Source organism: Amblyraja radiata, chromosome 6, assembly GCF_010909765.2.
Source record: "Amblyraja radiata isolate CabotCenter1 chromosome 6, sAmbRad1.1.pri, whole genome shotgun sequence".
Classification (NCBI taxonomy): Eukaryota; Metazoa; Chordata; class Chondrichthyes; order Rajiformes; family Rajidae; genus Amblyraja; species Amblyraja radiata.
The window spans coordinates 97430841-97458498 of NC_045961.1; the positions used below are offsets into that span (position 1 = coordinate 97430841).

At 47.3% G+C, this 27658-nt stretch overlaps 1 protein-coding gene across 1 annotated transcript in view; it reads left to right on the forward strand.

The window, feature by feature from the left end:
- LOC116974627 (cohesin subunit SA-2-like) overlaps positions 1 to 27658 on the forward strand; it is a 117280-nt gene that overhangs the window by 20311 nt on the left and 69311 nt on the right. Inside the window, exons 2-10 of the mRNA XM_033023305.1 lie at positions 4236 to 4411; positions 8138 to 8210; positions 9344 to 9502; positions 10548 to 10644; positions 18065 to 18141; positions 19951 to 20022; positions 22129 to 22333; positions 23932 to 24074; positions 26827 to 26900. Of these exons, the coding sequence (XP_032879196.1) occupies positions 4368 to 4411; positions 8138 to 8210; positions 9344 to 9502; positions 10548 to 10644; positions 18065 to 18141; positions 19951 to 20022; positions 22129 to 22333; positions 23932 to 24074; positions 26827 to 26900 (944 nt within the window). The 5' untranslated portion in view covers positions 4236 to 4367. The remainder of the gene's footprint in view (positions 1 to 4235; positions 4412 to 8137; positions 8211 to 9343; positions 9503 to 10547; positions 10645 to 18064; positions 18142 to 19950; positions 20023 to 22128; positions 22334 to 23931; positions 24075 to 26826; positions 26901 to 27658) is intronic.

Sequence of the window (27658 nt, forward strand, 5' to 3'; positions counted from 1 at the left end):
CCCTGGCCCTTGGATATCTGCAATTGGATGAAATTATCGTGTTGAAAAATGCCACAATAAATGGTGGGCCTGCAGTCCTGTAAAAATATTAAAGTTTGTCTCGTTCTGGAAATAAGCAAGAAGGCAGCCTGCCTCTCACCACATAAATCCACCTGTGACAGTGCATAGAGCTGAGGATTATCAGTTGACTGCTTTTAGATTTCATGTTGAGGTATGCAGATAGAATTATTATATTTCTCAGACTGTATACCTTGTTGCAATAAAACGCTGTGTTGTGGATAATTTTCCCATTTTGTAGAAGTGTTGCAGGGAATGACCGGCCCCATCTTTCGATAGCAGTAGAAAATGACCTCCCTGCTTTCTGTGGCGTTATCTCTTATACGTGTGGCTCAATTGGTATCTCTGACCCAGCAACCTGTGGGTTTATGTCCCACTCCTTGGGTTCCTGAGTCTTCTCTCCCGAGGAGGTATTGAGGCAGGTACTATAACATATTATTCACATTATTGCCTTTATCTCTTCTTCTCACGTATGGCGTGCACAGCCTAAAGTTGTAGGACGACTTTCTAGTTCTATTTTAAAGTTGTTCTATTTTATTGTGCCCGCTGGGTTGATTGCAATCCTCGAAACAGGGCGGACCACGTGAATGTTGCAATCTCGCACCCTATTGCCTTTATCATGTATGTGTACACTGTGGATGACTGGACTGTAACCATGTATTGTCTTTCCGCTGACTGGTTAGCACGCAACAAAAAGCTTTTCACTGTACCTCGTTACACATGTCAATAAACTAAACTCAACTCAACTAAACTCAAGTCAACAGCATTTAAAAGTCTGGGCCTGCGGAAGGGTCTCGACCCGAAATGCCGCCTTTTCCTTTTTTTCCAGAGATGCTGCCTGACCCACTGAGTTACTCCGGCATTTTGTGTCTATCTCCAGCATTGAAAAGATGCCTGGACCGATACATGGATAGGAAATGTTTAGGATATATGGGCTAAAAGCGGGGAAATGGGACAAGCTGAGATGGGGCATCATTGTCCTTATGGACAAGTTGGGCCGATGGGTCCGTTTCCATGCTGTATGCCTCTAAGACTTCTTCTTCTCCTTGCGTATGGCGTGCACTGCCTATAGTTGTAGGACTACTTGTTCTATTTGATTGTGAACGCCAGGTTGATTGCATTCGTCGAAACAGGGAAGGTTGCAATCTTCCGCCCCTCTAAGACTCTGTGACTTCAGTTCTAAGATTTGATACCAACAATCTGGAGGGAGGGTTGCACCGTCAGAGTTGCAGTCTTTCGTGTTGGACGTGGAAAGGATGGTTCCACCAGTGGGAGAGTCTAGGACCTGAGGGCACAGCTTCAGAATAAAAGGACGTACCTTCAAAACGAGGAGGAATTTCTGTAGCCAGAGGGTGGTGAATATGTGGAATTCATTGTGACAGTCGGCCCTGGAGGCCAAGTCATTATACTTTAAAGACCGAGATTGATAGATCGTTTCTTGATTAGGAAGGGCGTCAAAGATTATGGGAAGAAGGCAATTTAGACCATAGTGCAGTGCAGCACAAGAACAGGTCTTTGGCCCACAATGTCAGTGCTGGACATGATACCAAGATCATCTCTTATCTGCCTGTGCATTATCTTATAGAAACTTACAAAATTCTTAAGGGGTTGGACAGGCTAGATGCAGGAAGATTGTTCCCGATGTTGGGGAAGTCCAGAACAAGGGGTCACAGCTTAAGGATAAGGGGGAAATCTTTTAGTACCGAGATGGGAAAAACATTTTTCACACAGAGAGTGGTGAATCTGTGGAATTCTCTGCCACAGAAGGTAGTTGAGGCCAGTTCATTGGCTATATTTAAGAGAGAGTTAGATGTGGCCCTTGTGGCTAAAGGGATCAGGGGGTATGGAGAGAAGTCAGGTACAGGATACTGAGTTGGATGATCAGCCATGATCATATTGAATGGCGGTGCAGGCTCGAAGGGCCGAATGGCCTACTCCTAAACATAAACATCCCCCACACAGCGGAAGCATTCCCCACGCAGAAGGTTATGGGGGGACTTGATAGAGGTCTTTAAAATGATGAGAGGGATAGACAGAGTTGACGTGGATAAGCTTTTTCCATTGAGAGTAGGGAAGATTCAAACACGAGGACATGATTTGAGAATTAAGGGACAGAAGTTTAGGGGCAACATAGAAACATAGAAACTAGGTGCAGGAGTAGGCCATTCGGCCCAAGCCTGCACCGCCATTCGATATGATCATGGCTGATCATCCAACTCAGTATCCTGTACCTGCCTTCTCTCCATACCCCCTGATCCCCAAGACAACTCCTATCTCACCAGGGACTAACTTTACTGAACCACTCTACTGCTTTTTTTAAATTGCTGTTTTTTTCCCCTTTTTCCTTCCGCCCACAATATGTAATATGTAAAAGAATATGTGATTCTGTTTCATTCTGTTTGCCGTTTGTTTGTTTGTTTGTTTGTTTGTTTTTTGCACGAGCCGCGAGCATTGCCATTTTTCATTTCACTGCACATCTCGTGTGTGTATGTGACGAATAAACTTGACTTGACCGTCACACACCCATTTACACCTTAATCCCACCTAACCCCATTCTTTATTCTTTCCTACTTGCCATCTACCACTCACCTCCACACTCGAGGTGATTCCACAACTCAATTTGCAGAGGCCAATTAACTAACTAACCAACATGTCTTTGGGACGTGGGAAGAAACAAGAGCACCCAGAAGAAACTAATGCAATGATAGGGAGAACATGCAAACTCCACAAAAGAGCACCCAAGGCTAGGATTGAATCTAGGTCTCTGGCACTGTGATGCAGCAGCTCATCTAGTGCCTCGCCACCCAAAAAACAATTTAAAAAAGTATCAAGGTGACAGTGACCTTGAAAATTGCTCTTTAAATACACATATTTTTTAATTTACCTTGATTCCAACCCAGGTTGTAGAGTCATGCAACGTGGAAATTGGCCCTTCGGCCCATCTTGTCCACACTGACCAACATTGAATCACTGCCCTGTGTGGTGCCAGGTTCTGGTGTAGTTTGGATATTTGAAGTCTGCATTGTTTGGAGGAAGCGTCCAGACCTGAAACATCACCCATTCCTTCCATCCAGAGATGCTGCCTGCCCCGCTGAGTTACTCCAGCATGTTGTGTCTATCATTGTTTTCTAACGCTGGTCTCCACCTCAATACAGAAGTGAATTTAGATCCACAAAGTCTCTTGCCCAGAGTAGGGGAATCGAGGACCAGAGGACATAGGTTCAAGGTGAAGAGGACATAGGTTCAAGGTCCACATCTCTGAGGATATGACATGGACATCACACGCCGCAGCACTCGTGAGTAAGGCAAGGCAGCGCCTTTACCACCTCAGGCAATTGAGGAAATTCAGAGTGTCTCCGAGGATCCTCCAGTGCTTCTACGCAGCGGCTGTGGAAAGCATCTTGTCTGGTAACATTACCATCTGCTTTGGGAATTGCTCTGCCCAGGACAAGAAGGCTCTACAGAGACTAGTGCGTCCGGCCGAATGCACTATGGGAACTTCACTCGCCCCCCTGCAGGAACTATACAACAGGAGGTGCAACTCCAGGGCCAATAAAATCATGGGAGACCCCTTCCACCCCTGCAACGAACTGTTGCAGCTGCTACGGTCAGGCAAACGCCTGCGTTGCCATGCTGTGAGAACGGAGAGGTTGAGAAGGAGTTTCTTCCCAGAGGCCATTCGGACTGTAAATCTCACCAGGGACTAACTTTACTGAACGTTTTTCCTTCCAATATTTAATATGTAAAAGAATATGTGTGTGTTTATGAGTGTGTTTATAGTTTGTTTGTCGTTTTGCACAAAGTCCGCGAGCATTGCCACTTTTCATTTCACTGCACATCTCGTATGTGTATGTGACGAATAGACTTGACTTGACTTGACTTGAAGGGGAAAAGATTTAATAGGAATCTGAGGGGCAACTTTTTCACACAGGGGGTGGGTGTATGGAACAGGCAGCCAGATGAGGTAGTGGAGGCTGGGACTATCCCAACATTTAAGAAACAGTTAGACAGGTACATGAATCGGACAGGTTTGGAGGGATATGGATCAAGCGCAGGCAGGTGGGGGTAGTGTAGCTGGGGCATGTTGGCCAGTGTGGGCAAGTTGGGCTAAAGGGCTACGACTCTATGACTCTAATTCACACACTGAGCCCTGTGGTGCTTTCCTTGTGTTTCTACAGCTCTGCAACACAACGTGAGAGTGGGGAAACCTGCTGCTCGGCTCGAGAAGGTGCTGCAGGAGGAAGCTATAAGATGGCTGTCGATGCAAGTGGGTCGCCCCGTTAGAATTGTGGCTGAACTTTGGAACAGCGATGATAGCAGACGCGGAGATGCCCGGCAGAGATTCTGGCCAAAAGTAAGGGCCTGTTTGATTGTATCTTAGAAGGGTTCACCCGATTTATTTTTGGTTTGCGTAGGCTGCAAAAGGATCAGCACACAGTCAAACTCACAACTACTCGGTCCTTGATTAAAGCACAAAGCACTGGAGGAACTCAGTGGAGTCAGGCAGCATCTGTGGAGGGAAGAAGAAGGGTCTCGACCCGAAAGGTCAGCCGCTCCTTCTCTCCAGAGATGCTGCCTGTCCCGCTGAGTTACTCCAGCATTTTGTGCCTAACTTCAATTTTCTTGGCCCCGCTCTGGGAGTAGAAGTGGGGGCGGATCCGGACCGCAACGGCCGTGAGCCCCAGGCTGAGCTCGGCGATCGTTTGTCTGCTTCTGCTGCTGTTGGAGGTGAGACGTTGCGTCGTGCCAGGGTCTTGGGCCTGTCCCACCTTGGCCGTCAGTTACGCGACAGGCCGGTGGCGCGTGAAGATTTAATTCGCTACAAAAGTTCGGAGGGCCGCGCGATATCGCGCACAACTACATACCCCTCCGCGCTTCTCAGTGGGACCGGCCCCGCGAGGCCACACGATGCCCGTACGCCTCAACGGACGATGAGGTCGCGTAATTTGCGTGCCAAGGACACGTATGTGGGACAGGGCCTGCAGCCTGAACAGTGATGCCCTCACGGAGTTCATGTTGAAGGGACCGTAACATTTGTCGAAGACAGCACCGGATATTGCAACAAACTGCAGCGGGTGGAGGCAACAACTGTGGTCATCTCTGTCGGGTGACTTTGCAGCATTAGTTACCACACAGAGCAGCGATGGTGGCAAATGGCAGAAAGGAAGGCTAATGGAAAGGAAGTGAGTTGGGAACCAGCCCCTTTTCTTCCTCTTAACGTTTGGAAAAGGTTGGCAGGGAAGGAAATCCATCAGCAGTTCCAGAGTAAGAAGGGAATAGAAATTAAAGCAGAGACGGGAGTGGCTGTGGCCCTTGTTGCTGGCACATCCCTCACATATCACATCCTAATTGGAGCCTGGCTGTCTAATGTCAGCTTCATCCCCATCGTGTTAAAAGCTCATATGTTCTAAGAGCAGAATTAGGCCAGTCGCCCCATCTAGTCTACTCCGCCATTCAACCATGGTTGATCTATCTTTCCCTCTCAACCCCATTCTCCTGCCTTCTCCCCATAACCCCTGACACCCGTACTAATCAAATATTCTTCTTCAAACAGAATTCCTATCTCCAATCTTTAGGGCGGCATAATGGCGCAGCGGTAGAGTTGCTGCCTTTCAGCGCCAGGGACCCGGGTTTGATCCTGACCACGGCTGCTGTTTGCAGGGATCTATTTTGCTCTCCCTGTGACCACATGGGAACGGGAGAGCATGTACGGAAACTGAATTATTTCTTCTAAGCACTTCGGTTTCAACGCAAGTTGATTTAAATTGCTATATAAATAAAATTTACTTACTTACTTACTTACTTACTTACATGAGGTTCCTCCCACATTCCAAAGACATGCAGGTGTGTAGATTAAATTGTGGCTTGGGTAAATTGGGTAAAGATAGAACTAGAATATGGGTGATCGCTGGTCATCGCAGACACGGTGGACTGAAGGGATTTGTCTCCAAGCTGTGTCTCTAAACTAAACTAAACTAAACTAAGCTAAAACACCTGAATGTATAACTGAAGGTGAACAGAATTGAGTTAATTTGGCTGACTAAGTCTTATTATAGGGACTGTCAGCCAGAATATATTGGATAGATCATGGTTCTCCACTCCCCAACCAAAATTGGGAAACTTTATCTCTGCTGTGTCTATATTCTTCTTCAAAATAGAATTCATATTTTCAAAAACGCCTGAATCTATCATTGCAGATTAACAGAATGTAATTAATTTTGTTTAGTCTAATTATAAACACAGCCAGGCAGAATATAATGGTTGGATTATGGCTTCTCCACCCCCCCAACCTAAATTTTGACATGTCATAGGAGCAGAATGGTAGGGAATTGAAGAATGCAGGTGAACAGAGGGATCTGGGAATAACTGCACAGTTCCCTGAAAGTGGAATCTCATGTAGATAGGGTGGTAAAGAAAGCTTTTGGTGTACTGGCCTTTATAAATCAGAGCATTGAGTATAGAAGTTGGGATGTAATGTTAAAATTGTACAAGGCATTGGTGAGACCAAATCTGGAGCATGGTGTACAATTTTGGTCGCCTAATTATAGGAAGGATGTCAACAAAATAGAGAGAGTACAGAGGAGATTTACTAGAATGTTGCCTGGGTTTCAGCAACTAAGTTACAGAGAAAGGTTGAACAAGTTAGGGCTTTATTCTTTGGAGCGCAGAAGGTTAAGGGGGGACTTGATAGAGGTCTTTAAAATGATGAGAGGGATAGACAGAGTTGATGTGGAAAAGCTTTTCCCACTGAGAGTAGGGAAGATTCAAACAAGGGGACATGACTTGAGAATTAAGGGACAGAAGTTTAGGGGTAACATGAGGGGGAACTTCTTTACTCAGAGAGTGGTGGCTGTGTGGAATGAGCTTCCAGGGAAGGTGGTGGAGGCAGGTTCGTTTTTATCATTTAAAAATAAATTGGATAGTTATATGGTCGGGAAAGGAATGGAGGGTTATGGTCTGAGCGCAGGTATATGGGACTAGGGGAGAATACGTGTTCGGCACGGACTAGAAGGGTCGAGATGGCATGTTTCCGTGCTGTAATTGTTATATGGTTATATTATATGGTTAATTAGCCCATCGAGTCTATTCCGCCATTCAGTCATGGCTGATCTGTCTTTCCCTCTCAACCCCATTCTCCAACCTTCAACAGCATCATGCAATGCAATCCTCAAGTTTTGTTCGCCATGACGTGAACAATTACACCAATTACTTGTAATGTTTAAAAAAATATTTAGACAGGTACATGGATGGTGCCCGGACGTGGCGCCGACGGACGAGAAGCCGAAGCAAAGAAGTGGAGGCCAAATAACCGAATGGAAACAAAGCCGAAACGCCAAATAACCGAATGGAAACAAAGCTGAAATGCCAACTAACGGAAAGGGTGGGACGCCTAAATGCAAACTAACAGAAAGGGCACACAAGCCATAAGTTTCTGGGCATTCTGAACCCAAGCACTAAGTTGTAAGCGGCCGAAGGTGCGCATCCCTCGGGACAGCCCCCACTCTCCCAAGGCCACCCTCCGCGGGCTGTGGATCGGGTGGAGCGGAGTTGTGGGACAATGCTCATCCCTCCACAGTGATGTGATGGACGTGGGGGTCTGAACCAATCGCTGACAAGTCCCGCCCCCCCGGCAACGTCCTGTCCGTTATTTGACTTTTCTGTTGAGCGGCATTCGGTTCGTTGGCCTGTAGGCGACGCAGCTTTTCGGGTAGGTGGCGTTTCGGCAGAGCGGCCATTTGGTGAGTTTGCTTTTAGGCGACGCAGCCTTTTGGTTAGTTGGCTTTTAGGCGTCCCGCCCTATCGGTTAGTTTGCATTTAGACGTCCCACCCTTTCGGTTAGTTGGCGTTTCGGTTTTGTTTCCATTCGGTTATTTGGCTTCCACTTCTTTGTTTCGGCTTCACGTCCGCACACGACATGGATAGGACAGGTTTAGATGGATATGGGCCAAATGCAGGCAGGTGGGACTAATGGAGATGGGACATGTTGGCCAGTGTGGGCAAGTTAGGCCGAAGGGCCTCGTTCCACGCTGTAAGACTCTGTATGACCTCTGAGATTTGATGTGTTTTATGTTTGTTGCAGGGAGAATGAAAGTCACCCTGAGTCTGACAACGACCTGGAGAATCAGAGGAGGAGAAGTCAAAGCACCACTGCTGTGAGTACCAGGCATTCTCCGCTCTCACTCCACAACTGGTCACTCCAGTCACACAAGCTCCAGGTTCACTTGTTCAATGGTTCAATGCATTGTCACATGTACTGAAGGACAGTGAAATTCATGTTCGTATACAGTTCAGTACAAGTGTTACTATAGTGGAAATATGTTTAGTTTTGTTTGGTTTAGAGATACAGTGCGGAAACAGGCCCTTTGGCCCACTAAGTCCATGCCGACCAGCGACCCCCGCACATTAACACTGCCCCACACACACTAGGGACAATTTACAATTATACCAAGCCAATTAACCTACTAACCTGTACGTCTTAAGAGGGTGGGAAGAAACTGAGGATCCCAGAGAAAACCCACGCAGGTCGATACATACGCCATACAAACTCCATACAGACAGCACCCGTAGTCAGGATCGATCCCCTGTCTCTGGTGCTGTAAGGCAGCAACTCTACTGCTGCTCCACCATGCCACAGAGATGGAGTCTGTGTGGGTTTTCCCCGAGATCTTCGGTTTCCTCCCACACACCAGAGACATACAGGTTTGTATGTTAATTGACTTGGTATGAATGTAAATTGTCCCTAGTGTGCTTAGGATAATGTTAATGTGCGGGGATCGTTGGTCGGTGTGGACTCGGTGGGCCGAAGGGCCTGTTTCCGCGCTGTATGTCTAAACTAACCTAAACTAAAGATGCAGGATTGGAGTTTATTCTTAGTTAAACATTATTTAATTTGTTATGAAAAAATAATGCCAAGTCAAGTATTTGGGATCCCAGAGCTTTGGACAAGTGTTAACAGCCTTTCGTTCACTGCCACCTGCAAATTAGATTTGGAAGGTACACAAAATTGCTGGGAAACTCAGCGGGTGCAGCAGCATCTATGGAGCGAAGGAAATAGGCGACGTTTCGGGCCGAAACCCTTTGGGTTTCGGCCCGAAACGTCGCCTATTTCCTTATGGGTTTCGGCCCGAAACGTCGCCTATTTCCTTCGCTCCATAGATGCTGCTGCACCCGCTGAGTTTCCCCAGCAATTTTGTGTACCTTCGATATTCCAGCATCTGCAGTTACCTTTTGAACGATTAGATTTGGAAGTTGGGTTTTAACACAATCTTTTTCCTGCCGTTTCCAGTCATGGAAGAGACGGAGGGACCAGCCTGAGAAAAGCCGGCGGAGATCATCAACCACAAGAAGTCGTCGCAAGATTCGATCAAATGGACACCAACAGCAAGATGAGGTTGAGGCCGTCACACTGTTTGAGGTGGTCAGGATGGGCAAGAGCGCGATGCAGGTAACTGGCAGGATGATGTTGGAACAAGCTGCCAGAGGAGGTCGTTGAGGCAGGGACCATCCCAACGTTTAAGAAACAGTTAGACAGGCACATGGTTTGGAAGGATATGGGCCAAACGCAAGCAGGTGGGACTAGTGTAGCTGGGACATGATGGCCGGTGTGGGCAGGTTGGGGTGAAGGGCCTATTCCCACGGTGTATCACTCTGTGACTCTATGACTCTATGAAACTTCAATGATCTGCTTACAACCTAGTGGTATGAATATTGATTTCTCTAACTTCACATAGTCACTCGACTAGGAAAGGACTTGAAGGATGCGGAGTTACTCTGGGCAGATGATATTAGCACTTCTTGAAGTGGGCTGGAAAGGCCCGTTTCTGTGCCTCGGGTTTCTATAATTCTCGTCCAAAATAACATAGAAACATAGAAAATAGGTGCAGCAGTAGGCCATTCGGCCACTCGAGCCTGCACCGCCATTCAATATGATCATGGCTGATCATCCAACTCAGTTTCCTGTACCTGCCTTCTCTCCATACCCCCTGATCCCTTTAGCCACAAGGGCCACATCTAACTCCCTCTTAAATACAGCCAATGAGCTGGCCTCAACTACCTTCTGTGGCAGAGAATTCCACAGATTCACCACTCTCTGTGTGAATTTTTTTTTCTCTTCTCGGTCCTAAAAGATTTCCCCCTTATCCTTAAACTGTGACCCATTGCTCTGGACTTCCCCAACATCGGGAACAATCTTCCTGCATCTAGCCTGTCCAACCCCTTAAGAATTTTGTACGTTTCTATAAGATCCCCCCCTCAATCTTCTAAATTCTAGCGAGTACAAGCCGAGTCCCCTACGACCTCCTTTAGTGGGTACTACTGCGTGTGACGAAAAGTTGGCGTTGTGAAGAGTTACTCTGGATTACACATGGAGATTACGCCCATAAATCATTGAGAAGAATCCAATAACCTCTCTCTAGTTTGCAGGGTTGTGTGTATCTTTTTTTGTGTGACGCTACATTCGATTGTGTGATGTTTGCCTCCTCTCTTTGCAGTCTGTAGTTGATGACTGGATTGAAGAGTATAAACAAGACAGAAATGCCGCCCTCCTGGATCTCATCCTTTTTTTTATCCAGTGTTCAGGATGCAGAGGTGAGCCACTCTGATTTGTCATTACTGTGCCCTGTCTTTTCGATGATGAATGACCCTGTTTTTTGCTAAATGCTCCTGAATACATCGGGACAATTTAATATTTTCTAGACTTTTCATTCCTCACTGCTATGATGGAATCTGGGCTTACATTCTAAGATGTGTCCATTAGGAATAATTGCCGGATTTATTTAAAAAAATATTTATTTGTAATGATAATCTCCTTATCCTCCCCACTTTCCGATTACTTCTCAATGCTGAAATTATGATAGTGACCGATTTAGATCTCAGAGACACAGTGCGGAAACAGGTCCTTCGCCCCACTGAGTCTGCACCGACCAGCGATCACCCCGTACACTAGCACTACCAACAGACATTAGACAACAGGTGCAGGAGTAGGCCATTCGGCCCTTCGAGTCAGCACCGCCATTCAATGTGATCATATAACCATATAACATATAACCATATAACAATTACAGCACGGAAACAGGCCATCTCAGCCCTTCTAGTCCGTGCCGAACACGTATTCTCCCCTAGTCCCATCTACCTGCACTCAGACCATAACCCTCCATTCCTTTCCCGTCCATATAACTATCCAATTTATTTTTAAATGATAAAATCATGGCTGATCATCCCCAATCAGTACCCCGTTCTTGCCTTCTCCCCATATCCCCTGACACCGCTATCTTTAAGAGCTAAACCCTACACACTAGGGACAATTTGCAATTTTACCAAAGCCAATTAACCGAGAAACCTTTGCAGAAAGAAACTGCAGGTGCCGGTTTGTACCGAAGATAGACACAAAGTGCTGGAGTAACTCAGTGGGTCAGGCAGCATCTCTGGAGAAAAAGGATGGGCGACGTTTTGGGACGGAACCTAGAAACATGTACTTCTGCGGAATGTGGGAGGAGTCCTGAGCAGCAGGAGAAAACCCACGCAATCGCAGGGAGAACGTACAAACTCCATCCAGGCAGGATTGAACCTGGGTCTCTGGTGTTGTACGACAGCAACTCCAGTGCTGCACCACTGTGCCGCCCCTAATAGAAATATTTATTTACAATGATAATCTCCATTTTCTCATCACTTCTCGTTGCTGACTTTACAATAGTGACCGATTCTTAAATGTAATCCATAGGTTGTAAATTTATTTTGAATTTCTGAAGAGGTGGTAAAGGATTCGATGATGAGAAACTATTTCCCTGAGCGGCAGGTCCAATATATGAGGTGTTTAGTAGGGAAATCAGTGTGTACTGGAGTTGCTTCAGCATGTTGTGTCTATCTTCGGCAAAAACCAGCACCTGCAGTTCCTTCCTACACACGGTTAGAAACATAGAACCATAGAAACATAGAAACATAGAAAATAGGTGCAGGACGACGCCATTCGGCCCGAGCCAGCACCGCCATTCATTGTGGTCATGGCTGATCGTCCCCTATCAATAACCCCTGCCTGCCTTCTCCCCATATCCCTTGACTCCACTAGCCCCTAGAGCTCTATCTAACTCTCTCTTAAATCCATCCAGTGACTTGGCCTCCACTGCCCTCTGTGGCAGGGAATTCCATAAATTCACAACTCTCTGGGTGAAAATGTTTTTTCTCACCTCAGTCTTAAATGACCTACCCTTTATTCTAAGACTGTGGTTTTGGACTCGCCCAACATTGGGAACATTTTTCCTGCATCTAGCTTGTATAATTTTACTAGACCAAGTGCAGACCCATTGGGTCTGTTCCCCCAACGTGCGGTTGTGGGGGCGGAGTCACACACACTAACTATCCCCCCCCCCCCGCACTCACGCTAATTACCCCCCTTAATATTATATTATATTAATATTATTAATTTGCTCCTTTTACCCCATAACCACCCTATCTACTGACGCATAGCCCCCAACTCGCAGTCACATCTAGAGAGGGGGGCGGGGTTAGAGAGTGAGGGCAGAGAGAGAAGGGGCAGAGACAGAGAGAGAGTTGCAAGAGGGAGAGGGCGGTGGAGGGGAGGAGAAGAGGGAGGGTGGGTGAGGGCAGAGAAGGAGGGGAGGGGAGGAGAGAGGGGGTGAGAGTGAGGGGGAGAGAGAGGGGGTGCTGAGAGGGGGTGCTGAGAGGGGGGTGAGGGGATGGGGAGAGGTGGGGAGCAGGGAGGGGGAGGGAGGGTGGAGGGAAGGGGGTATGGGGGTGTGGAGGAGAGGAGGGTTTAGGGGAGGGAGGGTGGGGGAGGGGATGTAGGGGAGGAGGTGGAGAAAAAGAGGGGAGAGAGAGAGGGGGGGAGAGAGGGGAGGGGAGAGGGGGGGGGGGAGAGAGAGAGAGAGAGAGTGCCTTTTTACTTCAACCCAAACCCCCCAAACAACCATTTGCAGGCAGTGCCTTTTAACTTCAAACCAACCATATTTTCAAACCACATTAAGGGCACTCACAGTTGAGTAGACATGTGTTCAGTGTTATTCAGAGCTCAGAGAGACGTGACCTCCATCTTGCAGAGACTGAGTGAGGCACACCACTTCCTGGTTTTATAGTCCCTCTCCCTCCCTCCCTCCAGCAGGGGCAGCAGAGAGAATGGTGAATTAAAAAAAAACATTAATATCTCTCTGATTCTTCATCGATGGGAAAAATCCTCTGGTCCAGGAAGGCAGACGTGGGCTCTGAGCAAGGTGGCCAAAAATGACGGTCGTAGGTGGCGGCGTTCTCTTGGAAATCGCAGCACAGTGGGCCAAAAGCGGTCAATATCAGGCTTTTAGTAATATAGATATGTTTCTATCAGATTCCCCCTCATCCTTCTAAACTCCAGTGAATACAAGCCTAGTCTTTTCAATCTTTCCTCATATGACAGTCCCGCCATCCCAGGGATCAATCTCGAGAACCTACGCTGCACCGCCTCAATCACAAGGATGTCCTTCCTCAAATTAGGAGACCAAAACTGTACACAATACTCCAGATACGATCTCACTATAAACCGGAGGAGGCGCTGTCCTGAACGGCTGCCTGTCCTGTAGCTGTCCGTTTTTTCCCCTTCTTTTTTATTATTTTTAGTTCGTTAAATGTACAGTCAGGGGGTCTAAATCTTTTATGTGTGGGGGGTGGTGGGGGGGAAGGGGGAAACTGCTTTTCTAAGTCCCTACCTGGTCGGAGGGGTTGCCTTCCTCCGAGCAGCGTCTTCGACCTGTCCTCGCGGCCTACCAGCGGGTCCGGGAGCGACGTTTCCCTGAGGGGACCTGGCCAGAACATCGGCTTTGGCGGCGGCGCAGAACGTCGGCGTTGGCCGCAGTGCAGCGCTGGAGCGCTATTGCGGAGCGGGCGATGCCTTTCCTGGGTCGCCGCGCTGGGACTCCAGTATGCTGGGACCGCCGAGGAAAACATCGTGGAGCCGCGGGTCTGCGGAGCGGCCAGCTGCGACGTTTGAACTTTTTTTGAACTTACATCTCGCCGAGATCACCAGTGTGCGGAGCTCCGTCTGGCGTGGTCTGGTGGCTTGGAAGCCGCAGGCTCCGGTGGGAAGGCGGCCGTTCCTGGCACCCCAAGCTGCTGGGGGTTCTCCCGACGCCGGAGTACCATCACCCGGCGAGAACATCGGGCGCCGTGGCGGCGACTGTGGAGGCCTCAATAGGCCCGACTATGGGTGGACAAGAGGATGGGGACTGGACTTTGTGCCTTCCCCCACAGTGGGAATCACTGTGGGGGGATGTTTTGGTGTTGAATTCCTTTATGAATACTGTGTTGTATTTTTTATTAGTGTGCTGCATGGACGTCAGAATTTCCCCTGAATAAGGGGATTAATAAAGTATTTATCTATCTATCTATCTATCTATCTATCACTAGAGCCCTATACAACTGCAGAAGAACCTCTCTACTCCTATACTGAATCCTCTTGTTATGAAGGCCAACATTCCATTAGCTTTCTTCACTGCCTGCTGTACCGTTATTAATTAATTCTCTCTTATTACATAGTCAGTTGCTGAGCATACTAATAATCATAACATAGTCAGATCCTAGTCAGTTACTGAACATACTAATGCATCTTGTGTACATTCAATAACCCATCCTCTGCATTGTTGGTACTAGTCTAAATGCAGGTTAAAGTTTTTGATGACTATTGTATAAATTCTGTTACATTCACCTGTAAAAGAGAGAAAATGTTCCCCTTTTTTCTCTTTTTCGCTCCATCTTATTCCCACCGAAGGACTTTGCACTGAAACGTAAACTCAATTTCGCTTTCCACAGATGCTGCCTGACCTGCTAAGTATTCCCAGCACTTTCTGATTTTGTTTCAGATTTCCAGCATCTGCACTTTACTGGATTTTCCCTCAATATCTCTTCAATGTCTTCTAGCTCTCTTCTGAACTAATATTATCTTGACCCTGTTGTTGGATCGTATCATATTTTACTATCCAATAACCAGTTTTGAATTTGTGGGCTAATTTGTTGAATTAGATTCTATTTGATGTTGCCATATTTGGTCCAAAACAGAAGCTAGAACATCGGTTCAAAATGGTCACAATGTCCCAAAATGTTGGCCGTTCTGTAGAGATTCTTTCCATCGCTCCATTTGACGTCTCAAACCAGGCATTATATTCTCTCGATCCTCTTCAGATGTGCTACAGAAAGTATATGTCAGCCATGATCACAATGAACGGCGGTGCTGGCTCGAAGTGCCAAATGGTCTACTCCTGCGCCTATTGTCTATTGTCTATTGTCTATAATGCCAGGATGCATCTCGAATGCTCAGAAAAGTTGAAAATGTCAGTTGGAGGGACCACATCACCAACGCCCTGCTCTATAGGGAGATTCCACCTCTGACCGAGAAGATCAGGCGTGGAAGGGTGAGGCTCGCTGGTCACTGCCACCGTCGCCCAGAAATGACCAGCAAACAAAAGATTGTGCTGTGGGAAACCACCCATGGAAGACGTGACCCGGGAACGGCCAAGCAAGATGATGCTGAAGACGTTGACGGAAGATGCATGTGTTGAGACAAAAGAGGAGCTCGCCAGCTGCATGGAGGACAGAGATGTGTGGTGCGTCCGTCAACGTGCCCGTCGGAAACCAGCACCACTGCGTCGCTAATGTTTTCAAGGATTTAATAATAAAATTAAAATAATGCATCTCAGCCTGGTAGGGCAGCTGCTATTCTTTTGATTGCCGTAACCTACAGAGAGTGGTGAACACAGCCCAGTCCATCACAGGCTTGTCATCTTTCCTTCCACGCCCTCCACAGTGTGTTGCACCAGGAAGGGTTGAAGTATTGTCAAGGATGCCAGTCACACTGACTATTTCCTCTTCTCTTTAGTCCAGAGATACAGCGTGGAAACAGGCCGGCCAAGCCCACACCGACAAACAATCACCCCATACACTAGCTCTATCCTACACTCTAGGCACAATTTACAGAAGCCAATTAACCTACAAACCTGGACGTCTTAGGAATGTCTGGGAGGAACCCAGAGCACCCGGAGAAAACTCCGTCAGTCACAGGGAGAACGTGCAAACCCTGTACAGGCAGCAACCGTAGCTAGGATCAAATCTGGCTCTCTGGCACTATAAGGCAGCATCTGTACCGCTGCACCACTGTGTTGCATCTCTCCTACCTTCTGGGAGAAGATGGAAGATCTTGAGCCCTCGGATGTCTAGACTTCAGAATTGTTTGTTTCTCACAGCTATCATACCCCTGAATCCATCACCTCTTTCACATTCCCTTCCCCGGTGGTGCTGCCACGCAAGGGCCTGTCCCACTTACGCGACCTTGGCTCGCAAATTACGCGACCTCGTGGCCGCTTGAGGCGTACGGGCACCGTATGGCCGCGCGGGGCCGGTCCCACTTAGAAGCGCGGAGTTGTGCGGGGCTGGTCCCGACATCGCGCGGCGCTCCGAAAAACTTGCAGTGGCCGAAATCTTCGCGCGCCAACGGCCTGTTGGCACGCAGGCGCATTGCGGTCGTCCGGAGTGTCTTGACGTCGTACGCAGCGTCTTGATGGCGTACGCCTAGCGCATGGCGTTGCATGATGACGTCACCGCCCGACGCCGTGCAACGCCCAAATTCAGTCGGCTCGCCTCCTGCCCAGCTGATTGGTAAGCATGATATAAATGACGTCACGCGCGAACTTAGCGTGAACTTAGCACGTACTTAGCGCGAACATCGTGTGAACTCCACTTCCGGTTGGTCACGCCAAACGCACGCAATCGCATGCAAGTGGGACAGGCCCTTTACTCTTACTCTTAACGAGATCTCATTCAGATATTCGTCACTGTACTTCAATTAAGTTTTTATGATCTTGCATCATTTTGCTGTTTTACACTCACTGTTTGAGTTCAGGCGTATTATTGTTACATGTACAGTAAAAAGCTTTGTCTTGCATGCTACCCAAACAGATTTGATATACCATGCGTAGATACAATTGGTTCAAACTCAAGGGTGGAAATATCCAAAACTATAAGGTGAGAGGGGGAAAGTTTTAATGGAGGTGTGCAGGGCAAGTTTTTTTTTACACAGAGATTAGTGGGGGCCTGGAACGCACTGCCAGGGGTGGTGGTGGAAGAGGATACGATAGTGGCGTTTAAAGAGGCTTTTGGATGGGCACATGGAAGTGCCGGCTACAGAGGGATATGAACCAGTTTAACTTGGCATCATGTTTGGCACCAACAATAGTGGTGTACTCTTTTATGTTCTATGTAATATGTACAATAGTTGGATGATCAGCCATGATCATATTGAATGGCGGTGCAGGCTCGAAGGGCCGAATGGCCTACTCCTGCACCTATTTTCTATGTTTCTATGTTTCTATAGTGTAGATGGGACATGTTGGTTGGTGTGGGAAAGTTGGGCCAAAGGGCCTGTTTCCAGACTCTATGACTGTGACTCTGTGTGAGACTCTGTGTGAGACTCTGTGACTCCATGAGCAATGAGGAAGATGCAAGATTGCAGAATATAGTTCTCAGCATTGTAGTGCATCAGTTTTGTATTTATTGTTGCATTCATCATTACAGCAGGTGTACTGTTCCGGTGTGAGCTTCATGTGAACAAGGAACTTTGTTGCAGCCCAGTGTCCGTGACAATAGACTGACATGATTCTGAATGTGAGACAGGGCAGTGGCCCAATGCCACGATTGTTAGCCCAAATCTGGATGGGTTGCACAATAGAAAGTTCCCTAGAATTGGAGGCAAAAGCCTTTCACTGTACCTCGGTACATGTGAGAAATAGAGTAAACTGGAACTGGAGTCTCTGATGCAGAATGTGTCAATGTGACAGCTCTCTGGGGCAGGCACAATGGGTTAATCTGGTTACTTTGGATTCCTGTCCACTGGTCGGTCTGTGAGCGGGCAATCTATTATTTATACATTCTGCTTTATGAGAACATTTCGTTTTTCAAAATGTAATGTATTTCATGCATGAATATTTTGAAGTAATGTATTTTATTCTAAGTGTTTTTTTTCCCCCTGTTGTCGCAGGAATGGTTACAGCTGAGGTTTTTCAAAATATGCATAGTCCTGACATTAGGAGAAAAATGACTGAGGAATTTGATGAGGTGAGATAAGGTTTTGGAGATTGATTTTAAAACACGGTTTTCATTCCTGAGCTGTATATTCAATCCTCTCCCCCACACACGACGTGGGAGCGAATGCTGGATCAGCATCAGTTTCCCATCAGAACTGACACTTCGGACAGCTTGCTTGGACAAATGTCACGGCTGGCCATGCAGCAGTGGAGCTACACTGGTGTCGCAAAGGGAATGCATCTTCTTGCATTTGCAGGGACTATCGCAACGTTTACGAAACATTTGGACAAGTACATGGATAAGATTTAGAAGGATGTGGGCCAAACGCCTGCCTCTGACCACATCTATGTCAGACACAGTTACCTGCATTTGACCCATATCCCTCTAATCCTTTCCTATCCATGTACCTGTCCAAATGTCTTCTAAATGTTGTTATCGAACCTGCCTCAACTACTTCCCCTTGTTAGCTCCTTCCATTTACTCATCGCCCTCTGTGTGGAAAACCTGCCCCTTGAACTCCTTTCCCCTCTCACCTTAAACTTATGCCCTCTAGTTTTTGATACCCCTTATCTGCAAGAGATGTCATGCATTCACCATATCTATGTTTGAAGTGACTAAATCATTTTGATGTGTCTAAGAATGTGGGACCTATATTCTTCTGTTGTATCAGCCACAAACCAGGTGGCATGGTGGCGCAGCGGTAGAGTTGCTGCCTTACAGCGCTGGAGACCCGGGTTCTATCCTGACTATGGGCGCTGTCTGTATGGAGTTTGTACGTTCTCCCTGTGACCCCATGGGTTTTCTCCGAGATCTCCAGTTTCCTCCCACACTCCAAAGACGTGCAGGTTTAGAAACATAGAAACATAGAAAATAGGTGCAGGAGGAGGCCATTCGGCCTTTCGAGCCAGCACCGCCATTCGTTGTGATCATGGCTGATCGTCCCTTATTAATAACCCGTGCCTGCCTTCTCCCCATATCCCTTGATTCCACTAGCCCCTAGAGCTCTATCTAACTCTCTCTTAAATCCATCCAGTGACTTGGCCTCCACTGCCCTCTGTGCCAGGGAATTCCATAAATTCACAACTCTCTGGGTGAAAAAGTTTTTTCTCATCTCAGTCTTAAATGACTTCCCCTTTATTCTAAGACTGTGGCCCCTGGTTCTGGACTCGCCCAACATTGGGAACATTTTTCCTGCATTTAGCTTATCCAGTCCTTTTATAATTTTATATGCTTCTATAAGATGCCCCCTCATCCTTCTAAACTCCAGTGAATACAAGCCTAGTCTTTTCAGTCCTCTGTTGGTGTAAATGTAAATTGTCCCTTGTGTGTGTACGATAGTGTTAATGTATGGGAATCGCTGGTCGGTGCAAACTGGGTTGGGCCAAAGGTCCTGTTTCTGTATCTCTAAAATTAAAAAAAACTAAAAGCTAAAAACCCTTAAAGAACTTGAAAAGTATTTATTGAAAATTAGACTCTTAAGGGCCTGTCCCACTGTGCGAGGTAATTCAAGAGCTCTCCCAAGTTTAAAAAAAATCAAACTTGTGGTAAGTACGTCGAATGTACGTAGCGGCTACGTCGGAGCTCGTGGATGTCTCCTAGCGGCTCGTAACGCTAACGGCAGGTACTCGGGAAATGCGGTAACTCGTGATGTTTTTTCAGCACGGTGAAAAATGTCCCTGAGAGCCCCGAGTACCTACGAACGAACGGCTATTACCGTAATTCTAGGAGTTCGAATCGGGGAAACTCTTGAATTACCTCGTACAGTGGGACAGGCCCTTTAGATAAAACTGACATAGCATTGTTTTTGAAATTCCCCCTAACCTTTATTTCTTTCCACAGGAGACTGGGTTACAGTACAAGAAATTCATGGTGTATCCCTGGATATTGAATGTCACATGGCCACTTGAAATGGTATCAGGACAATGTCTGAATTTTACTCGTTCTCTTGTTTTTCGACCTCTGTTTTTATTTCCCCCGTGGGGAAGCGTTTATTCCCATTTTCTGTTTAGCGAAGTGATCTGTGATTTAAATGGAAGCAAATATTGCTCGGCAGGTCAGTCAACACCAGAGGAAAGTGCAGAGGAAAGTTGAGATTCGATGAGCTTTTACCAGAACTAGATGTTTTAAAGACACAAAATGTTTTCAGGGCAGCTGGAATGTTGCATCCCGTTTTTATCACCGGGATCTAGGAAGGTCGTGGGTTTTCTCCGTGTGCTCCAGTTTCCTCCCACACTCCAAAGACGTACAGATTTGTAAGTTAATTGGCTTTGGTGAAATTGTAAATTGTCTTTAGTGTGTGCTGGGTAGTATTAGTATACGGGGATCACTGGCCGACGCAGACTCGGTGGGCCGAAGGGCCTGTTGCCGCACTGTATCTCTAAACTAAGATTGAACCAAAGTTCCTGGAGATGGTAAAGAAACGGTTTACAGAATGGGAGGCAAAAATATTCTGGAGTAACTCAGCAGAACAGGCAGCATCTCTGAATAGAAGGAATGGGTGACGTTTCGGACGAGACCCTTCTTCTGGAGACCTTCACGAGACCCGAAGTGTCACCCATTCCTTCCATCCAAAGATGCTGCCTGTTCCGCTGAGTTACTCCAACATTTTGGTCTATCTTCGGTGTAAACCAGCATCTGCAGTTCCATCCCACACATTTTGTTTACAGAATGGACCCAAGGATGAATGATAAAGGGCCTGTCCCACGAGCATGCGACTCCATGCGGCAAGCGTGACCTAACGTGGTCGCTTGAGCCGTACGTCCTCGCGGGGCCGGTCCCACTTCGATCGCCGGAGCCATATGGAGTTGTACGGAGCTGGTCCCGACATCGCGCGGGGCTCCAAAAAAGTGACCGTGTTAAAAAATTCCGCGCGGCAACGGCCTGCCGGCCCGCAGCCGCCTCGACGCCGTACCTCACGCGCGAACTTCCCGCGGACTTCGCTCGAACTTCATGTCACTCACGAAACCTCCGCGCAGCCCCCGCTTCTGGTTTGGTCGCGCTTGCCGCATGCAGTCGCATGCTCGTGGCACAGGCCCTTTAGTTTACATTGGGGAAGCTGAGGTTGTTCAACTTGGAGGGAGGAAGGTGAAGAGATGGTTTGGGAGAGCTGTACTAAAGCATAGGCAGGAGTAGGATTTGGTGGGACTACTGTAGGATCAGTATAAATGGGAGTATGTGGGAGGTTAGGATCACACTCTACTTAATGAGAGGATGGTTCGGTTGCCTGGTAACAGCTGAGAAGAAACTGTCCCTGAATCTGGAAACAGCTGGAAGAAACAGTCCCAGAATCTGGACAGTTACCCAATAGGTTCCACACCCAAACCACTCCCTGAACAGAAAAGTTTCATTTTATACTCCTCTTCCTTGTATCCTTTGTGGTAACCGTTGTCCAAATGCTAAATTTGCATCCAATAATTTGGTAATTGAACCGTCTGTGAATGGGGCCAACTTCTTTAGAGTTTAGACAATAGACAATAGGTGCAGGAGGAGGCCATTCGGCCCTTCAAGCCAGCACCGCCATTCAATGTGATCATGGCTGATCAATCCACAGTTTGACTTTGTCCGCACCAGCCATTGTCTTGTACACCTCTGAGAAAAACGTCCCCTCAAACTTATTTCTTGCTGAGGAGAACATGTGGTGGCACGGCGGCACAGCGGTAGAGTTGCTGCCTTACAGCGCCAGAGACCCGGGTTCGATCCTGACCACGGGTGGTGTCTGAATGGAGTTTGTACGTTTGCCTGCGTGGGTTTACACCAGGATCACCGGTTTCCACCCACTCTCCAAAAACGTACAGGTTTGTAGGCTAATTGGCTTGGTGTAATTGTAAATTGTCCCGAGGACAATCTCTCGACACTAAGATAGTGTTAGTGTGCGGGGATCGGACTCGATGGGTCGAAGGGCCTGACTCCGCACTGTGTGCCCAAACTAAACTAAACCCTCCAGTGTGTCCTAACTGTTGAGATGTCACTTCATCCTCTGCATTAGCTGATCCTTGTTATCTCCTGTTTTCTCGACAGGACAGTGGGGATTATCCACTGACAATGACGGGACCCTATTGGAGGAAGTTCAAGCCCAACTTCTGTGAATTTATCTCTGTGTTGATTCAGCACTGTCAGTACACCATCATACACGATGAATATCTGATGGACACAGTCATCTCCCTGCTTGCCGGCCTCTCCGATTCTCAATTGCGGGCATTCCGACATACAAGTACGCTCGCAGGTGAGAGTATTTCAAGTTGTCTTGAAGTAAATAAGTAAGTAAGTTTATTGGCCAAGTATTCACATACAAGGAATTTGCCTTGGCGCTCCGCCCACAAGTAACAACATGACATACAGTGACAGTTACGAATGACTCAGAAAGCACTAAACATTCATAATAATAAAACATTGATGATAAAACACCATTGATCAAGCATTTCATAGCAAAAGGATTTGAGTATAGGAGCAGGGAGGTTCTACTGCAGTTGTACAGGGCCTTGGTGAGACCACACCTGGAGTATTGCGTACAGTTTTGGTCTCCTAATCTGGGGAAAGACATTCTTGCCATAGAGGGAGTACAGAGAAGGTTCACCAGACTGATTCCTGGGATGTCAGGACTTTCATATGAAGAAAGACTGGATAGGCTCGGCTTGTACTCGCTAGAATTTAGAAGATTGAGGGGGGATCTTATAGAAACTTACAAAATTCTTAAGGGGTTGGACAGGCTAGATGCAGGAAGATTGTTCCCGATGTTGGGGGAAGTCCAGAACAAGGGGTCACAGTTTAAGGATAAGGGGGAAATCTTTTAGGACCGAGATGAGAAAAACATTTTTCACACAGAGAGTGGTGAATCTCTGGAATTCTCTGCCACAGAAGGTAGTTGAGGCCAGTTCATTGGCTATATTTAAGAGGGAGTTAGATGTGGCCCTTGTGGCTAAAGGGATCAGGGGGTATGGAGAGAAGGCATGTACAGGATACTGAGTTGGATGATCAGCCATGATCATATTGAATGGCGGTACAGGCTCGAAGGGCCGAATGGCCTACTCCTGCACCTATTTTCTATGTTTCTATCTATGTTTCTATGTGAACCAACAAAATACCAGATCAAAGGGAGCCTACAGTTTTTTGGCTGTTGAGTAGAGCAACTACTCGTGGATAAAAACTGTTTTTATGTCTGGCAGCTTTGACAGTCCGGAGTCGCCTTCCAGAGGGACGTGATTCAAAGAGTTTGTGGCCAGGGTGAGAGGGGTCAGAGATGATCTTGCCCGCTCACTTCCTGAAGTCAGGAAGCATCCAGGGACGCCTGAGACAAAACAGGAAGAAGTAAAGAACGCACACCGTAAACTTCCCACCATAAGGGTGGGAGAATCGGTGGGTGGGCACGGCGGAGCAGCGGTAGAGTTGCGGCCTCTCAGCGCCAGAGACCCGGGTTCGATCCTGACCATGGGTGCTGTCTATACGACTTGTACGGCTGATTGAATTTACCCCCCTGCGGCCAAGCCTCTGGAACTCCGGCCAGCCAGAGCCGGCAGATCCGTTTCCAAAGCCGGCTTCTTAGGCTGACTTAGTAGGCCGGTATCTCGGCTCCCCGGCGGCCTAGGCCGACCGTTCCAGTACCGTTGGACTCCTCTCGGAGGCCACGACCTCTGTTGTTCCGGCGAAACGAATAATCCAGAAAGGCTCTGGAACCAAGGATGCCGGATAATCGGTGGTGGACCCGTACGTGACTGGACCATGATATCTCAAGGCCATTTTGTACAGAGTCTGGTGGTTAGGTCCTTGATGTTGCGTCTGCATCTACCAAGCTCATTTTAATTGGGGATTTCCCGTTCTTTCTAGCTATGAAATTAATGACGGCATTAATCAACGTGTCTCTGAGTCTGAGGGTACAGCTACACAATGCCCAACGGCAGTGTGAAGTGGAGAAGAGTAACAGAAGCCACAACCGTGGACTGGAAGCATTGGTGCGGAAGAAGGGAGAGGTGGGAAGATTTCTTATTTTCCCTTTTCCTTGTGGAAATGTAATTTGGTGTTCCCCTCCTGCGCCTTAAACAAAACCACTTGACTAAAAAACAAAAGTGTTGGAGGAGACACAAGGAACTGCAGATGCTGGAATCTTGGGCAAAACACAAAGTGCTGGAGGAACTCAGCGGGTCTGGGGCGGCACGGTGGCGCAGCGGTAGAGTTGCTGCCTAGCAGCGCCAGAGACCCAGGTTCGATCCTGAATGGCCAGTGCCGACTGTACGGAGTTTGTACGTTTTCCCTGTGACCGTGTGGGTTCTCTCCGGGTGCTATGGTTTCCTCCCACACTCCAAAGACGTACGGGTTTGTAGGTTAATTGGCTTCAGTAAAATTGAAAATTATCCCTAGTGTACAGGGATCGCTGATCGGCGAAGTCTTGTTGGGCCGAAGGGCGTGTTACCACTCTGTATCAATAGTCTAAGGACTAATTTTTGGAGGGAAATGGACAGATAATGTTTTGTGTCGAAATCCTACATCAGTCTGAACGTTTCGATCCTGACTACGGGGGCTGTCTGTATGGAGTTTGTGCTTTCTCCCTGTGACCACGTGGGTTTTCTCCGGATGCTCCGATTTCCTCCCACACTCAAAGACGTGAAGGTTTGTAGGTTAATTGGCTTCTGTGAATTGGATAGAACTAGGGTAAGCGTGGTCAGGGTGGACTCGGTGGGCTGAAGGGCCTGTTTCCAGGCTGTATCTCTAAACTAAAACTAGACTGAATGAAAACCAAGTGATAATCTTAAAAACTGGCGGTTCTCTCAGGAAGTAGACCAGGTGTCCTTGCGTTGCGGGTCGAGACCCTTCTTCAGACTCGACCCGAACCGTTGCCCATTCCTTCTCTCCAGAGATGCTGCCTCATCCGCTGAGTTACTCCAGCATTTTGTGTCTACCTTCGATTTTACCAGCATCTGCAGTTCTTTCTTACACATTTGGCTTGTTGGTGTCTTTACACTCACACTGCTTTAGTTGACTCTCAGCTAATGTCAGAAAGCATTACTTGCAATGGGGTCAAGAAGAAAATGACATCTGACAACGTCCCAACTGAGACAGTACAATGAACGCTACTTTCTCCCAACATCCACCGTCAAAGAATGAATGTAAATACAAAAGGCCATCATTATGTATCAGGCAGCATTTGATGGGACGCCTTCTCAGGTTGAATGGCCACTTGGCTATTATCTGTTCATGGGATATGGACTTCCCAGGCATGGACAGCATTCATTGTTGATCCCTCATTTGCTTTGAACAGTGTTTTCCTGGACACTTCAGAGAGAGTGTAGAGTCAACCACATTGCTATCTGTAGCAGATACAATGGTGATTTTTAAAAGATTGGTTAGAGTTTAGAGGGCTCTGGGCCAAAACAGGCAAATGGGACTAGCGCAGAATGCCATCTGGGTCAACATGGACAATGTGGGCGGGAGGGCTTGATTCCGAACTGTACAAACTCTGCGGCCATTGGTTCTTGGTCTGGAAGTCACACATGATCCAGACCAGGTAACGATGGGAGATTTCCTTCCATGAAGGACATTGGGGAACCCATGAGTTTTTTGATGACACCAATGGTCGCAATGACTCGTATAACCATATAACCATATAACAATTACAGCACGGAAACAGGCCATCTCGGCCCTTCTAGTCCGTGCCGAACACTTATTCTCACCAAGTCCCATCTACCTGCACTCAAACCATAACCCTCCATTCCTCTCCCGTCCATATACCTATCCAATATATTTTTAAATGATAAAATCGAACCTGCCTCCACCACTTCCATTGGAAGCTCATTCCACACAGCTACCACTCTCTGAGTAAAGAAGTTCCCCCTAATGTTCCCCCTAAACTTCTGTCCCTTATTTCTCAAACTCAAAAATCCTCAGACTCAAAGCGTTTCTTTTAATTCCAAGTTTAGTTACATTTTATTTGCATTTCCCACCGTCCATTTTCATGGGATTTGAACTCACATAATGGTCCAAGCCCTTGGATCCGTTATAAAGGGAGATGAGGAAATGGAAGAAAGGTGCAATAGGTTGGGAAATCTGACCAGAGGTAGGAACCTCAGGTGCAGAGATGTTCCTGGGTTCTGCCTTGCAGGATCCTCCACTGCTCAGGCACCCACTGCGTGGAAATACAAGAGCCAAGTGTTTTATTTTATTGCAAGGTCACGCGGTGAATGTGAGCTGAGATTCTTTTCCTTTCTCAGGGTCTAATGAATATTTAGTCCCGCTGCCTCGGCAAGGTCAGCAGCATATTCAATGCCAATCTGCATCCCGGGCACTCCCTCTTCTCCCCTCACCCATCGGGCACAAGGTATAGAAGTGTGAAAACGCACACCTCCAGATTTAGGGACAGCTTCTTCCCAGCTGTTATCAGGCAACTGAATTATCCTACCACAACCAGAGAGCAGTCCTGAACCACTATCTACCTCGGACTATCTTTGATCAGATTTTGCTGACATTACCATGCACAAAACGTTATTCCCTTACCATGTATCTATGCACTGTAAATGGCTCGATTGTAATCATGTATTGACTTTTCGCTGACTGGTTAGCACGCAACCAATTGCTTTAACACTGTACGATACGATAGAACTTTATTTATCCCAGGGGGGAAATTGATCTGCCATCCTTCATTAAAAAGACAACATACATGAATTTTCACCTCTGTTCCCGTGACAATAAAAATAAATTGAACTGAACAGACTACTTTTATTCTTGCAGATTTTAGAGAAGCAGGAGAATATTGAAAACCTGATGGATGCCATTTTTAAAGGAATCTTTGTCCATCGATATCGGTAAGTTTGCACGGCTTGGAGGGAATCTCCACTCTCTGGGAGCAAGGATTTTTGTACCTTCGGTACCCAAGCTCACTGAAACAATGCAGGAAAAAATAACATTAAAATAAATGTATAAGCGATGAAGCATGTTTAGTTCTATATGTGAGGGAATTGTATGGAACAGGAAGATGTTCCTCTCTCTAGAATGGCCTTGACCTTGACGTGCTTGTATCTGGAGCCTCGAACTCCATCACTGTCGAGGAGATTCCCTGGGGAACACACACTGAAGAAGTCTCTGCAGTCTCTCTCCAGGGAAATATGTTGGGCCGGATATTGTGGCGGAGAATTGTTGCAGCCACGGACGTGGTCTAATCCTTGGAGCTCGGGGGGGGGGGTGGGGGGGGGGGGGGGGGGGGGGAGGATGGGGGGTGGAGAATTTCCATCACAAGGAAGAATGATGTTTTTGAAACATTCTAACCAAGGACCATACCCGGCGTAGAGAACAAAATAAATAATTCCAATCACTATAAATTTCAAGCTGCCATTCACAATGTAGCAGGGAACCAAACCTGCATGTGTCTATGGGTGCAGTTAGACTGTATCCACTTTACATAGATTCTCTCCAGCCTGTGGAATTTGGCCCATTAATCATCCTTCATGAAGGGTCCAAGGTGGTGGACTTGTCACGACTCCACGACTGCACGAGGAGCTGAAATTAAATCTTCCCTTAGTACCGTAGTATTGTAAGGTGGCACGGTGGCGCAGCGGTAGAGTTG